This window comes from Ruditapes philippinarum, unplaced genomic scaffold (genome assembly GCF_026571515.1).
Source record: "Ruditapes philippinarum isolate M1 unplaced genomic scaffold, ASM2657151v2 ctg126_1_1_1_1, whole genome shotgun sequence".
Taxonomy (NCBI): domain Eukaryota; kingdom Metazoa; phylum Mollusca; class Bivalvia; order Venerida; family Veneridae; genus Ruditapes; species Ruditapes philippinarum.
Window position 1 is genome coordinate 30,395 of NW_026858637.1, and position 15,759 is coordinate 46,153.

At 32.2% G+C, this 15,759-nt stretch overlaps 1 protein-coding gene across 1 annotated transcript in view; it reads right to left on the reverse strand.

Moving 5' to 3' along the window:
- Positions 1-3,521: 3,521 nt before the first annotated feature.
- The window catches only part of LOC132753789 (organic cation transporter protein-like), a 33,967-nt gene continuing 21,729 nt past the window's right edge, over positions 3,522-15,759 (reverse strand). The window contains exons 4-10 of the mRNA XM_060744312.1: positions 10,512-10,666; positions 9,361-9,529; positions 8,791-9,000; positions 7,939-8,165; positions 6,602-6,783; positions 4,599-4,750; positions 3,522-4,168 (exon numbers count right to left, since the gene is read on the reverse strand). Of these exons, the coding sequence (XP_060600295.1) occupies positions 4,063-4,168; positions 4,599-4,750; positions 6,602-6,783; positions 7,939-8,165; positions 8,791-9,000; positions 9,361-9,529; positions 10,512-10,666 (1,201 nt within the window). The 3' untranslated portion in view covers positions 3,522-4,062. The remainder of the gene's footprint in view (positions 4,169-4,598; positions 4,751-6,601; positions 6,784-7,938; positions 8,166-8,790; positions 9,001-9,360; positions 9,530-10,511; positions 10,667-15,759) is intronic.

A 15,759-nucleotide genomic window follows, 5' to 3' on the forward strand; every position in this document is an offset into this window, starting at 1 on the left:
TTGTGTAGAACTTTTAACATAACACATCTACTTTGTATGAAGTCAAAATATTTATTTAACATTTGCAAAGAGACTTGTAGCAGTTATCAATATTTTCTAATTATAGTATATACTCGTATTTATTTGACTTATCTGTTCAAAACGTTTGTATTTAAAGGATCATTTACAAAGATTAAAACTGTCGTGAAAGCTATTGTCTGTTTCCCCCATGATCGCTTACATAATTACCGTTACGTTATGTTTGATTCCCTGGAAGAATTCATTTTTCTTTAATTATAGTAAATCTATTTCTTAAACGTTTAATACTTGATGCGAGAATGAGAAAGAAGAATTTATATATAAATTACCTTGAAAAAGAGCAATAAATTTTAAACAATATTCCACTGCTCTTTTATTTTGGCCTATGGAAAGAGCTGTTATTATTAGCAGTTAATGTCATGTTGTGTAAGTTTGTTTTATTTTGATTCGTAAAAATCAAGTAAACAAATATGTTGTTATATTTGTATTTAATAACTTTATGTAAAAAGCATGTGCATTGTGATATTATTTTCACGAAATTGCAGGCTCAGCCCTCCGCTTTATTGGCAATACTAAAACCCGGATTTCGAATATCGTTGTGGTCTACATTGATGCCGTATTCTTGTTCATTCATTCATTTATATATTTTCAAAATTTTCCTACAAGATAAACGTTCACCTGCAAATGTATATAAGGATTGGTAATGGAACTGTTGTAAACGATTATCCTATTGATTTTATCCATATTACGTTTATCTATTGCACAGAATGATTCTTTTGACAAAGTGTACCAGTATCCGGATGTTGAAAGCTATCCGGTTTTCTGCAATTACTGCTGTCACTTGGCCATCTAACTTTTTATGAATACTTTACCATTACTTTGCATGGCTTAATAAAACTGAGCCTGCAACATTTCATAATTTTGATGTTTAGGCCGGGTTATGGTGTTCCTTTGGGTTTCAGCTTTTCTCTATTTTTAGGGGAAGTAACTCATGTTTACTAAATTATTTGTTCTTTTCTGTCTATCTTAGGTATTACTTACTATTTTTTTTGTATAACATTTACCAGTTGTAAGGTCATCAAAAGCAATTTTACTGTCAAGCATTTTCTTCTTTAATGTCATGATTTTTCACAGGCCCGTAATAGATTTTATTCTGTAAATTCACTCAAAGAACTCTTTAATACAATTCCATCAAAAAACATCATTGATTATTTGAAAGAGATAAACTTGTATTCTAGGATCTAATTGGCTCATTTTTATTGTCATTTACAAAGTTTTACATAACATTTTAAGCCTATTATAGCAATCGGCACGATATGGCCAGTTATGTGTTTATGTGCCGTAAAATTCCAAACAAACAAACAAAAAACATAGAGGCCCTGAGGAGTGAATATTATAGACTTTTCTACTGGCTTTATATTCCTTTGACTGGAGTTTGTTCAGTTAGTACATACCTACAGGTATTCTGCTACAGGAATCTTCTAATCACTATGTGAAACTAATTATTATTTTCTATGTGTTTGTATATAAATTGTTAATAAAATAACCTGTGGTAAAAATGAAAGGTAGAAAATTAAAGCTATGCATATAGGTGCTTATGTCCATATATTGAAACAGAGAAAGGATATCATACTGAAGTTATCAAATTTTAAACACTTGATATATATGCAGTTAGTTATATAGTAAAGTCTAATGGAAGGTTAAAAGAGGGACAGTATTTGTTACTGTAAGAGATATGCATTTAATGTTTAGACACTCACACAGCTCAATCTTTATTATACATGTATGATATAGACTATTTGAGATTTTTTTAAACTTTTATTATAGTTTTCTTTCTACAAGATTATGAATTCCAACCAAGTACCAATGTTAATAGGATATTATATTTATTTTCAATGGAAACTGGGAATTATTAATGTAATGTGCATACATGTATATCATGGTATATGGATATTATGTGACTTGAAATATTTCTGTATTTAAAGAAATACAGTTATGATGGATGAGACTTGCATTTAAGTTTATAAATGATAATACATGTATTGATTAGTCTACAGGTTATAGGTGTTTATACCCAGTTAGCTGGCTAATAATAGTATCTATAATAGAGTTTATACATTATACATGTAGTTTTCTTTCTACTAGATTTTGAATTCCATCCATTAGTGCCAATGTAATGTTAGGATTTCATATTTATTTAATAGAAACTGGGAATTATTAATGTTATGTTCATACATGTATATCTTAGTATATGGATATGATGAGACTTATAATATTTCTGTATTTAAAGAGTTACAATCATGACATTATTATTAAAGATTTAAAGTTATAAATGATAATACATGTATTGATTGAAAATGTCCTTAAACTTGGATCAAGCAATATAATTTATAAAGTCATATAAAAATCATATGGTATTCTGAATTGTTATTCGATTTTTTTCTAACATGTGCATAGTTTGAAAAGGACAGCTTCTGTCTTATCTATTTGTTAGCTCAACCCCTACAGCCGCGGTACATTATTCTGTGGGTCATAGGTTTGAGTTCTGGTCAAGCTGAAAGTTTGTCTCATCCTGTGACTGCATATAACCCTGTGTTTAATTCACTTTGCTCTGTAAACATCAGAAATTCAAGGACACAAATCAATATTGTGGGGAAATATGTTGTGGTTTAGAACTGTTCATTATTAATTTAAAGAGAAAATGTGTAGCCGGCCGGATAGCCCAGTTGGTCTACTGACAGTCATGGGTTGGAAATGGTTTTTCAACTGACAAATGTTTGATTCATTTAACAGATTGTATTACATTTGAATTAGACAAAGGCAGTAGTGTATGCATGATACTTTTAGACCTACAAAAGGCATATGATACAGTTGATAACACTATATTGCACAAGTCTTCTTCTTCTACTTCATGGAACCTCAAGAGCATCTGCCATAGGTAATGACATTCTTACATGGTTCAAGTCTTATTTCTGATGGACAGCAGCTGTACTCATTCTACTACTGCTCCAAGTACCTACGGTGTCCCCCTGAGGTTCATTTTAGGTCCTCTTTTATGTCTTATATATGTCAATGACATGTCTGCAACCCTAAGCAATAAGCTTTTATTATATGCTGATGACTCAGGTATCCTTGTATCTGGTAAAATAAATCTGAAGAAATTATCTCTTAGGCATGAGTCTTATAAGTGATTGGTTAATTGACTATAAATTATCTTTTCATCTTGGCAAAACAGAGTCTATTCTTTTTGGTTTAAGTTTCAACTTAAACTGGGCCTAGCCTCCAGGACACATGTAATGGCACTGCTATGAATTACACATCTTTTGTTAAGTATTTAGGTGCAAAACTTGATCAAATTTTTTTGCGTCGTCTTTGATGCTTTGCATCAATGCTTTTCTTGTGAATTTAATGTATCAGATTAAAAAATACGTGCTGCGAGAGAAATACCGCAGCCAACATAATAATTATTGTATCATTTGATGAATTTAATTACAAGAGTACTTCATCTGAAAAAATGTAGTGTCACAATAGAATGAGATATTTTTCGAAATAATAAAAAATGACAAGTGTTCTATTATGAAGCTTGAATAATGGTTTGATAAATTATTATTTTCTTATTCTAGACATTAATACATTCCCGAATTGATGAAAGAAACAATTTGTTTAGCTCAACGGTGAAATTACATCAAAGTTGCGAGATCAATTTCATACAGGATATTCGTAGACGATAGACAGAACACGTAACAAATCAGGATCCCAATTAAGGAACTTTCATCATTGTAACATAATTATTATCTTATATTGTAAAATGCTAAAACTGATCAAAATATTAGAAAAAAGACACTGTTGTATGATCTGAGAGTTCTTCAGTTTTTTTTTATTGTTTTTTTTTTATGAACACATTGAATATGTTTGTAGCGTTTATTATGTCTAATACATATAAAACAAATTGATTGTTAAACTTCCATTCTTTATTGCGATGTGACAAAGTTAACATTCTAAGTAAATGAAGATATGCGCAATCATACAAAAACATAAACATTTTTACATTTGATCATTTGCCTCAATGCCAGAAAATCCTTCATTTGTCACCTCGGAATTATTTATTGTTGTCAGACTCTTCAAGGTAACATTCACTTCTACTTTCTTTCTGTAATGACAAATTTACTTTACAACATTTTGTAGTTCAAACTTTACATATTAAACATCATGATATTTAAGTTATTAACTTTCCTTTCTTTAGATAATTTTTGTAATTTTGTAAATCGTTTTCCGGTATGTATGTATGTATGTATGTATGTATGTATGTATGTATGTGCGTGCGTGCGTGCGTGCGTGCGTGCGTGTGTGTGTGCATGCGTGCATTAAGAATTATATATACATTCATGAAATGCTATTTACCCTCGAAACTTTGAATTAAAGATTTCAAGAATTGAAACTTAAAATTTGCCAGGCAATCTCAAAGACGGCAAAAACTATATGTACATTAGTTTACACTTTCTTAAAAGTTCTCGTATTTAACGCAATTTTAGTTTTAAAAGTTTAATGAGCAAATTATATACAAGTTTAATACTAAATACCTTTTAAGGTTCTCAACATCGGGTATTATTTCTGGAAGTTCTCTATTCAGTGTTTCCGGAAGACTCAACGAAAGTAGTGCAGCAATAAACATACTGGCACCGAACAAAGTTAAAGGTATGGCTTTACCTGTAACACCATTCACGAGATCAGCCTAAACAATAAATGTATACAATCTCTTATTTACATAAATGAGTTGATAAGGTAATTAAAAAAGTGTTACAGCTTTTAACAAATATTGCCATTTATTAATTCACGCGAAAGTCCACCGGATAAACACATGGGCTGTTGTCACGAATATATTTGAAACAAGAATATCTCGTTCGCAATCTGACAGATATATCTTCATATTAATGAAAAATTTTATGATGAGGAAATGAGCAAATAGCTACATTTATTAAATATGTTATTTTTTCCTAGCTTCTCTTAACCCATAACTTGCTGGATCCAAAAGCGATATGCCTTTACTACCCGCCACCACACAGTATAGTCTCTATATACCTTTTTACATAGTAACGAATGGTACATTTCGTACATGCGCATTCTGCGTAGGACAAAAACGCAATAACGATGACTACAATTTATCATTTTAATAGATGTGATTTCAAGTTATGTCACCCAGAAAACAGTAATTTTGGGATGACTTAAAGCAGTCAGTACTTAAAACTTTAATTAATGTATAACAGATATACCGTTTTATGAACTACAGGACTGATAATTCAATAAAACAGGGGCATGTAAAAATCCCTCTTTTTAATATATCATTAGGAGACTTTTCCATCAGAAATTTCAATTAAAACAGCAGGGTGTTAAAGATTAAATTATATTACACCTCTATTACATAATATTGCACAATTTGCATTGTACACTTCCTTTGAATAAGTGGGTTGGCAAGGCGGTAATTTAGTGCCAAACAGATTGACACGTGACCGGTTGTTTTTTTTTTACAGCTAGTTTACACTATCATTCAACCGGGACGTTTTAGTACCATGACATAGTAAATCATGCAAAATTATGAAAATAGAAATTTAAGTTACATTTACACGTACCAATCTCATCAATGTTTATTGATTTTGTGAAGTGATGAATAGTGTTACGTGCATTTACATGTGTTACGAGGAACTGGATGATAAAAAAGTGTGTTATTTCACTACCCATTTTAATTTCTCAATATTTTGAAAACTATGTAAATATATTTATAACATAAAAATTTTCTGTTTGGCATCAATCGGAAAAAGGATAAAATCAGGTAAACTGAAAACTTAAAATGCATTATCACTGTTCTGACTTTTTCAGAATGATAATTAACCTCGACTTCATATAATATTAAAATTTCTTTATTTTTTTTATATAAACTACTTCGACAACAATAAAGTTGATCTCTTTACTTGCTAATAGATATATTTCCACATTTTTTATTACAATGTAAATGTCAGTGCCAAAGTCGTAAGGTGAGAATTCTTAAACACTAATCTTTTCCATGCCTTTTAATGGCAACTATTGCCACAAAGCTATAAAGGCACATTTTTGTGAAAAGCTATATCATATAATTTTCTACTTTTTACCTTTAACTAAGGCGGAATTGTATATTAGCTTCTACTATGTTTTTATGTAGGGCGATGTTTCTTTGCCAAACGCAGATTGCGCATGCGCAAGAAAATACTACTTCCGATCGATTTTTCATAGCAACGGACCGCGTCGTAAAAAGGTCTATACTGTTGGTACCTAAATTCTTGTATTTTGACATTTAATCCCTTAAAACTTTGAACTTTCCAATTCAAACGCACGACAAATTCATAATACAAATTATGTTGTGGTTACAGCTGGGACTGAAGATAACTTCTGTCCCAGGTTACAGGGGGCGTGAGAGATGTTACACTTAAACATAATCCCTCATGAACAGACTCATTCAAACCATGTGTGCAATTTTCATAATTATAATGTTGTTTTATTGCTTCCGATTGTTCACCCTTTTTCCAGACTTTTATTACAAAACTGTACATACTGATTTTGCAATGTATGGTGCAATCATTGATCCTACTCTTGCAACGGCAGAGCTAGAACCCATTCCTGTGTTTCGAATAACAGTTGGATAGATTTCGGCAGACAAAACATACACAGCCCCGAATGCCCCTGTTATACACAGCTTTCCTACCATAGTTAGGGCAATAAGAACAAAGTGTAGTCCTGAAAACAGAATTTCTAAAAACTTTTCAGATATGATACCTTATAAACGTTTTTGTTTTATGATAATTATTTTTTTCTAAACACACTTCTTACATGTATCTTTTTGAACACTCGTTTAAAGAACGTACAACCTCTTTGTGAGTCAACAACCATATTTGTTCTATTGTCTTGTCAAAGATATTTGCAGATTAAATAATCCTTGAAATTAACGTTTTCTCTGAAACAGCTGAATACAGATATAAAATTTTGCCTATGTCACAAATAAACCGGGCACCGCCGAATGTCCGGACGGTACATGTGCGATTCATAACTGGACCGGACGGTCTCCGCGCCGACGCCTGGCTGTAGAGTATTGACATTTTAAGATATTTTTTATAAATCAGCCAATTGTCAATATACATAGATAATTCTTTTCTGCAGCCATTTGCTTCACCAACACGAACCTTTAACTAACGCAACATACGATTCATGTACAGGCATCGGACGGTCATCGTGTTGTCGCTTGAGTTTGTTGTTATTGCCTCAAAAAGCATTTGTGAATTCCTTAGTACATTGCAGAGGACTGGCCTTTATTGCAACAATTTATGCAACAAATTATGTGCTAACCTTCGTCATATATTGCTGCTGCAATAATTGTGTTTTGCCTTTGTCTTAATAATATTCCACGGAGACATTCTTGCTTGACAAGAAAGTTTATGTTAAATCCTAAGGAATTCACAAATGCTTTTTGAGGCAATAACAACAAACTCAAGCGACAACACGATGACCGTCCGATGCCTGTACATGAATCGTCCGGGTACTGGGCGATAGTCATTCGCAAACTTGAGTCTCTTCAGGAGCTCGGCGGGACTCGGGCGATGTCTGGTCGTGTACTTTTAAAATCGGACGTTTTTTTTTGTAATAAAAAACAATCGCCCGATCGAAAAAACATCGCCCGGGCATGGCCCGATATCCGCCCGATGATTTTTTTTTAAACTCACTGATCCTAAAACTTATTGCCCGCCCGATGAGCAAAATTTTCAGCTGGTGCCGTCCGATTGTCACTACCGCCGGACGAGCGCCGGTCGATATTGCGAATTTTTTTTTGAGAAACAGTCGCATTTGTTATTTGTGACTAAGGCATAAGGTGGAAATTGGGATGAACTATTGAACTACCGTCATTTCCATCTATAATAGGCCAAATTGTTGCAATAAAGGCCAGTCCTCCAACAAACAGGTATGCAACGTACAACTTTTTCCGACCAATCCTATCTAATAAAAGAACATCTAGAATTTTCCCAGGATATTCAACAATGGTAAGCAGAACGAAATTCAGGAAAATGTCGCCGCCGAGATTACTGGTGTTTAAAACCACACCGTAGTAGGACATGCTGCATACAAACCTGAATGGAACAATATATTTATAAATGAAATATGTTCATTATGCTCACACTTAACAGGTCTATTCATTGTCACATGTCAAAAAGAGAATATTATTTAAAGATTTGTGAACCATTAAATATAGGTATAAACCAATTACTTGTCTGCAAACTTTCATATCATTTGCTCATTTTTCCTACAATAATCATTTCAATTGTGAAAAATGTTCCAAATATGAAAAACGTTCAAAAACGCGGGATATCAATTTGGGCTTACATCTTAAACAAAATCGATTTTAGATTAAATTCTAAGAATTTTTTTATTATCATTTGCATACTTTCCCATTTTAAGTGCTCCAGTTGATCTATTTACGATTATCTTAAATAGATGTAGAAATAAATGTAATACTTTGTAATATTTTCCTACACTTCATTTTAAAGCAACTGTAATCTAAATTGATACTTTAATTGTTCAATCCATTTGCATTTATTTCAATCAAATTTTGACTAAGTAACAAAAAGTAAGCGCAAGTTATTTTTACGTACTCAATTAAAGACAAGCTTTAGTTAGATTAGAGAATGCTGGGAATGAGTACATAGAATATCAAACAATAAAAACAAAACAAAACAAAAACAAAAACACAAATACCAATTAAAAAAGATGATTAAAGACCAACATCCTAGAGTTCTAGTAGAAAATAATTGCCACACTCGACCTTCTTTGTGATGTGATGTCAATTCATTTATTTTATTTTCATTAAGAACAGTTTTATTGCTTTTGGCAACTTTTCTCAAAATCAGCAAAGCTTCCTCGTTTCTACTTTTGCTTAGAAGCCATCGACATGATTCGGGGATTAACCTACGAGAAGAATATATCATAGGTATGCCATAAAAAAGAATATTACAAAATTGAGTATCAAGTTAAACCTTATCCTTTGGTAATTTTAATGAAATTAAAGTGTTCTTACTGTTGTTTTTTACCAGCAACAAAAAGCGTCATGATAGTTTAAAATCTTGGTAAATAAAGTTCAATGTTAACATTGCCATATTATGATAAATGTACTACATAACATATTATAATTTTAAATACCAGATAATTATCTATTGTATATTTTGATACAATATTATAACATTAAACTGAATGTTGTAATGCTATTAAAGAAGTTAATGTTTTGTTAAGTATAAATAAATCACAGAGCTGTAAGTTAAGACCACTTGCCAATAGTATGGTAGAAATAAACATCCTGGTATTGCAACTGCAAGTGTAAAATATTTCCAGTCTCGGATAAGATAAACCATCAAAATAAGGTACAGCTGTCCTGTAGTCAGGAACAAAGGTGCTACTGTCCCGGTCCATAGCCTTTTACTTGGACCAACAAGCTCCATCCCTGAAGTGTCATTCTTATTATATGTTTAAGTATATATGTTTATAGATACATTCCTGAAAATAGCATTGTACATATTTTAATATTTACAAAGCTACATTCTTAAGATATGATAGTAAATAGAGGATATTGAATGAGTGTAGTTTAATACTAAATTTATTGAACGAGTTGAATAAAATCATATTATGCGAGCCTCTGGCGAGCATAATATTGTTTTATTCAACGAGTTCAATAAATTTAGTATTGAATCTACACGAATATAATATTCTATTTATCACATAATATAAAATAAGAACAATAAACTGTAAAAATGAGTAATTTTTCAACGACGCGCCTATAGTGTAACGCTAACATTAGCGCGCTTTAACGCTATGTTTCTATATAGCGCAAATGACGTCACGCCAAAGTGTTTTAAATGGCTTTATTACCTCCTGTGCCGCGGTTTATGTGATAAATAGAGGATATTCAAGTTTTTTCTATAAATACATGATTTATTTTCATCGAGTGGTATGAAAATAAATATTTCATGAGTGGCGGTAGCCACGAGTGAAATATGGTAATTTTTATGCCACAAGATGAAAATAAGTCATGTATTTATAGAAAAAAAATGAATTTTCTGTTTATTATATACATTTTTATCTTTTTTGACATTAAAATTTGAAAGACTTTCCCTTAAATCTTGTGTAAAAGAAAGTAGTCCGGCAAAACACCAGTGAAAATACGGAAAATATGTTTCACTGCAGTGAAAAATAAATTTTTACAGTGAAAATACGGAAAAAGAAAATATGCATTTTATTTCATCAATATTTCTCAATATTTCATTTATAAGTATATAATAATATGTTTTATTATATACATAGCTCATTCGTGTGAAAGATAAAAAACTGTATAACGTTCTAGCACTGCTGTTATATTTTAAATAAGTTGTTTGTAACGAACGAAAATTATATTAAGCTTAAGAGATAAAGTACAGAATATACGATACCTAAGACATATGACGTCATATAAACTCCTAGCGTTGCACCTCCCAAAACAAACATAAGTATGCAGAAACCAATATATTCAGTCATGCCAATAAGGCCAAGGGAGGATCCTAATTGAATCACGATAGAAATATATAAGGCCTTTCGCCGCCCTATTCTAAATAGATATATATTACACAGTGTATTAAACTACGTGTACTTACAAATGATTAACAAATCAATAAAAAGAAAGCTAACAAGGAGAAAAAAAGAAGATAATTTTCAATGATCATTTGATTTAAATGCACGAGTTGAATATGTTTAAGGAAGTCAATTGAGGAAAATGTGACTAATTTGACAACGATCTCATTGACTCCATTATAAAGTTGCTTAAACTTAAAACAAAGCGAAAACATCAGCAGTGAATTCTGTAAAGAAGCAATGTATTAAAGAAATCTGATAGTTTATATAGCTCTTGTATGACAGGATATATAGCTCCTGTATGACAGGTTATATAGCTCCAGTATGAAAAGTAATATAGCTCCAGTCTGACAGGTTATATAGCTCCAGTATGACAGGTTATTTAGCTCCAGTATGACAGGTTATTTAGCTCCAGTATGACAGGTTATATAGCTCCAGTATGACAAGTTATAAAGTTCCAGTATGACAAGTTATATAGTTAAGTATGACAAGTTATATAGCTCCAGTATGACAGGTTATATAGCTCCAGTATGACAGGTTATACAGCTCCAGTATGACAGGCTATATAGCTCCAGTATGACAAGTTATATAGTTAAGTATGACAAGTTATATAGCTCCAGTATGACAGGTTATATAGCTCCGGTATGACAGGTTATATAGCTCCTGTATGACAGGTTATATAGCTCCAGTATGACAGGTTATATAGCTCCAGTATGACAGGTTATATAGCTCCAGTATGACAGGTTATATAGCTCCAGTATGACAGGTTATACAGCTCCAGTATGACAGGTTATATAGCTCCAGTATGACAGGTTATTTAGCTCCAGTATGACAGGTTATATAGCTCCAGTATGACAAGTTATATAGCTCCAGTATGACAGGTTATACAGCTCCAGTATGACAGGTTATATAGCTCCAGTATGACAGGTTATACAGCTCCAGTATGACAGGTTATATAGCTCCAGTATGACAGGTTATTTAGCTCCAGTATGACAGGTTATATAGCTCCAGTATGACAAGTTATATAGCTCCAGTATGACAGGTTATATAGCTCCAGTATGACAGGTTATACAGCTCCAGTATGACAGGTTATATAGCTCCAGTATGACAGGTTATACAGCTCCAGTATGACAGGTTATATAGCTCCAGTATGACAGGTTATTTAGCTCCAGTATGACAGGTTATATAGCTCCAGTATGACAAGTTATATAGCTCCAGTATGACAGGTTATATAGCTCCAGTATGACAGGTTATACAGCTCCAGTATGACAGGTTTTATAGCTCCAGTATGACAGGTTATTTAGCTCCAGTATGACAGGTTATATAGCTCCAGTATGACAAGTTATATAGCTCCAGTATGACAGGTTATACAGCTCCAGTATGACAGGTTATATAGCTCCAGTATGACAAGTTATATAGCTCCAGTATGACAGGTTATACAGCTCCAGTATGAAAAGTAATATAGCTCCAGTATGAAAAGTAATATAGCTCCAGTATGACAGGTTATATAGCTCCTGTATGACAGGTTATATAGCTCCAGTATGAAAAGTAATATAGCTCCAGTATGAAAAGTAATATAGCTCTTGTATGACAGGATATATAGCTCCTGTATGACAGGTTATATAGCTCCAGTATGAAAAGTAATATAGCTCCAGTATGAAAAGTAATATAGCTCCAGTATGACAGGTTATATAGCTCCAGTATGACAGGTAATATAGCTCCAGTATGACAGGTTATTTAGCTCCAGTATGACAGGTTATATAGCTCCAGTATGACAAGTTATATAGCTCCAATATGACAGGTTATACAGCTCCAGTATGAAAAGTAATATAGCTCCAGTATGAAAAGTAATATAGCTCTTGTATGACAGGATATATAGCTCCTGTATGACAGGTTATATAGCTCCAGTATGAAAAGTAATATAGCTCCAGTATGACAGGTTATATAGCTCCAGTATGACAAGTTATATAGCTCCAGTATGACAGGTTATACAGCTCCAGTATGACAGGTTATATAGCTCCAGTATGACAGGTTATATAGCTTCAGTATGACAGGTTATGTAGCTCCTGTATGACAGGTTCTTTAACTCCAGTATGACAAATTATATAGCTCCAGTATGACAGGTTATATAGCTTCAGTATGACAGGTTATGTAGCTCCTGTATGACAAGTTATAAAGCTCCAGTATGACAGGTTATATAGCTCCAGTAAGACAGGTTATATAGCTCCAGTATGACAAGTTATATAGTTAAGTATGACAGGTTATATAGCTCTAGTATGACAGGTTATATAGTTTAGTATGACAGGTTATAAAACTCCAGTATGACAGGTTATATAGCTCCGGTATGACAGGTTATAAAGTTCCAGTATGACAAGTAATATAGCTCCAGTATGACAGGTTATATAGCTCCAGTATGACAGGTTATATAGCTCCTGTATGACAGGTTATATAGTTTAGTATGACAGGTTATTTAGCTCCAGTATGACAGGTTATATAGCTCCGGTATGACAAGTTATAAAGTTCCAGTATGACAAGTAATATAGCTCCAGTATGACAAGTTATATAGCTCCAGTATGACAGGTTATATAGCTCCTGTATGACAGGTAATATAGCTCCAGTATGACAGGTTATATAGCGTCAACAAAGCGGAAATACGACAGAGGAGGGCGAAAATACGACACATAAAATATGTCGTATATTCGCATTCCATCTGTCTTATTTTCGCTTTTCCACGTTCAAAATACAAAAATGCTAAAACACAAAGAGACGACAAATTATAACTTTGTAGTCTCTTCGCATTTTCGCCTTTTCGCATAGTTACATTTTCGGATTGTTACATTTTCGCATTTAATGTCTGATCACAATGATACATTATTTAATAGTCCTATATAAGATATGTTGTATTCACGTAGATGTAAAAGTATCACCCCGCTCCTTACACATGTAAAATAATTAAATAATATAACGGTAAGGCTTTCAGACTGTTTTGAATCAATTAATGCAACAATTATTATAATAAAAACAGTAATTTGTTCCTACCAACTTTTGATTATCAGTTTATTTTGCTTACGGATGTGACATGAGATTTACGATAAAGGCACTGCCCGCACACATCTTAAAATAGAAATGTCTGAGATTGAGGAGTATTTTCAGAGGAAAACATTTTATAATGTCTGTTATTCTAGTACTAGAGTTTTTAATACATACTTTATCTGATTACGTAGAGTGCTTGTTGGATTAAGCTCATTTAGAATTTATATAAAAATATTTAAAATTATTTTTATTCATTATACCATGTTGTCAGGCGTTTCTCATGTCTTTAAAACAAAGATCTCTTATGATGGTCATTCTGTCTTCCCCATATTGCACGAATATCAATAAAAGGAGAACAATAAAAATTAAATAAACATATTGTATTTACATCATATTGTATTATACTGTGCTATATAAAGTTACATAATCTTTCATTTACTGGTATAGTCGCCGGTCTTGACCAACGATCTGCTTCTATTTGCAGTCTATGTGACGAAACTCTTAATGTTACAAAAGATTGACAAAATTTACTATTTGTAAAGTATTCTAAGTATGGTTGAAATCTAAAATTTGAAATAGTTCGATAAAACAATGCTCTAATAGAATTCTCTAATCTATCATGCCAATTCTGCTTGAACTGATCGTGTAATCTTTGTTTAGCTAGGCAAAAATAAATTACTTTTACCAACATTTTGTTGCAACCATACATCATAAAAATCAAGTGTACAAAATATGCTGTTTTATTTTACTAAAGAGCACCAATTTACTTTATTCGGTGCATTTTCTAAATCATTTTTGAGCATATTATATACCAAAGACACATATTTATTTTCTTATGTATGTACGACTTTAATCCAATATTTTATTATGTTATAATAGTGTATTGTCTTAAAACTAAATCTACGTAGTTCACCGTAAATAAAATTATTTTGTGTGGTCTTTTTCAACCACTTGTAGAAACAATACCTAAATAAGTAAACTTACTAAACTATTTCAATTTCTTCATCGTCGTAATAAAATTTCAGATTTATAGGAATGGTGCCAACTCTTCTAAAGATCATTACTTTTGTTTTTGTTGTGTTTACTTTCATTTTTCAAGTTTTACAATAATCTGCTAATAAATTTATATTATGTTGCAATTCTTTTGCAGAGTTACCAAAAATTACAATGTCCTCTGCATACAATAATATATATTTTTAAACATGCAAACATCTAAACCCTGTAATCAACGGTGGATGTAAATATCTTCTAAATCATTAATACAAAGTGAAAAGTGGAAGGGAGATAAGCATTCCCCTTGTCTAACGCCAAGCATGCATGGGAAATCACTACTTAATTTATTCATATATTTTACTCTTGACTTAACTGATTGATACATAGACCTCATCAGGGCTGGGAATCAAAACTGCGTCGTATCCTACAAAATGTAAACAAACGCCGCCATCTTGGAACGAAAAACGTATGTGTTTGTCCATAACTCTTTTTGTTGGAAATGACTGAAAACCAGATATATGTATTAACACGCTACACTATTTTCCGCATCGTTCGGTATATGTTGCTTGCACAACTATTTTGTAAAACAAAAGTTATAGCGAACTTGCAACTCGAAGCGGAGCAGAATTTTTATGAAATTGTGTGGATACGACGCAGTTCACATTGCTTTATCTATCGTTTTTCCTTCAAATCAATTATATACTCGTTTTGAGAGTTCACCATAAACTTCAAAACATAATTTTGCATCATTTACTAAACTTTCATTAAAAAGAGATGTTTAATTTGCAAGAAAATAATGATTTTTACGAAATGATACGACGCAGTTGAAAATAAAATATGATACGACGCAGTTGTATTTTCATTGCAGGCTGCATATTGGTTAAACTATTTAAATTATGTGCTAGGTATGCTAATGGCGTCCAACATTTCTTGTTTACATCTTAAGTCAAAAGCAGAGGTCACTCATTGGTTCCATAAAAATGTAAATGTAATACAATTCTATTAAGGCTGCATTTTTCGATCGCATTTTAGTACCAATCATAA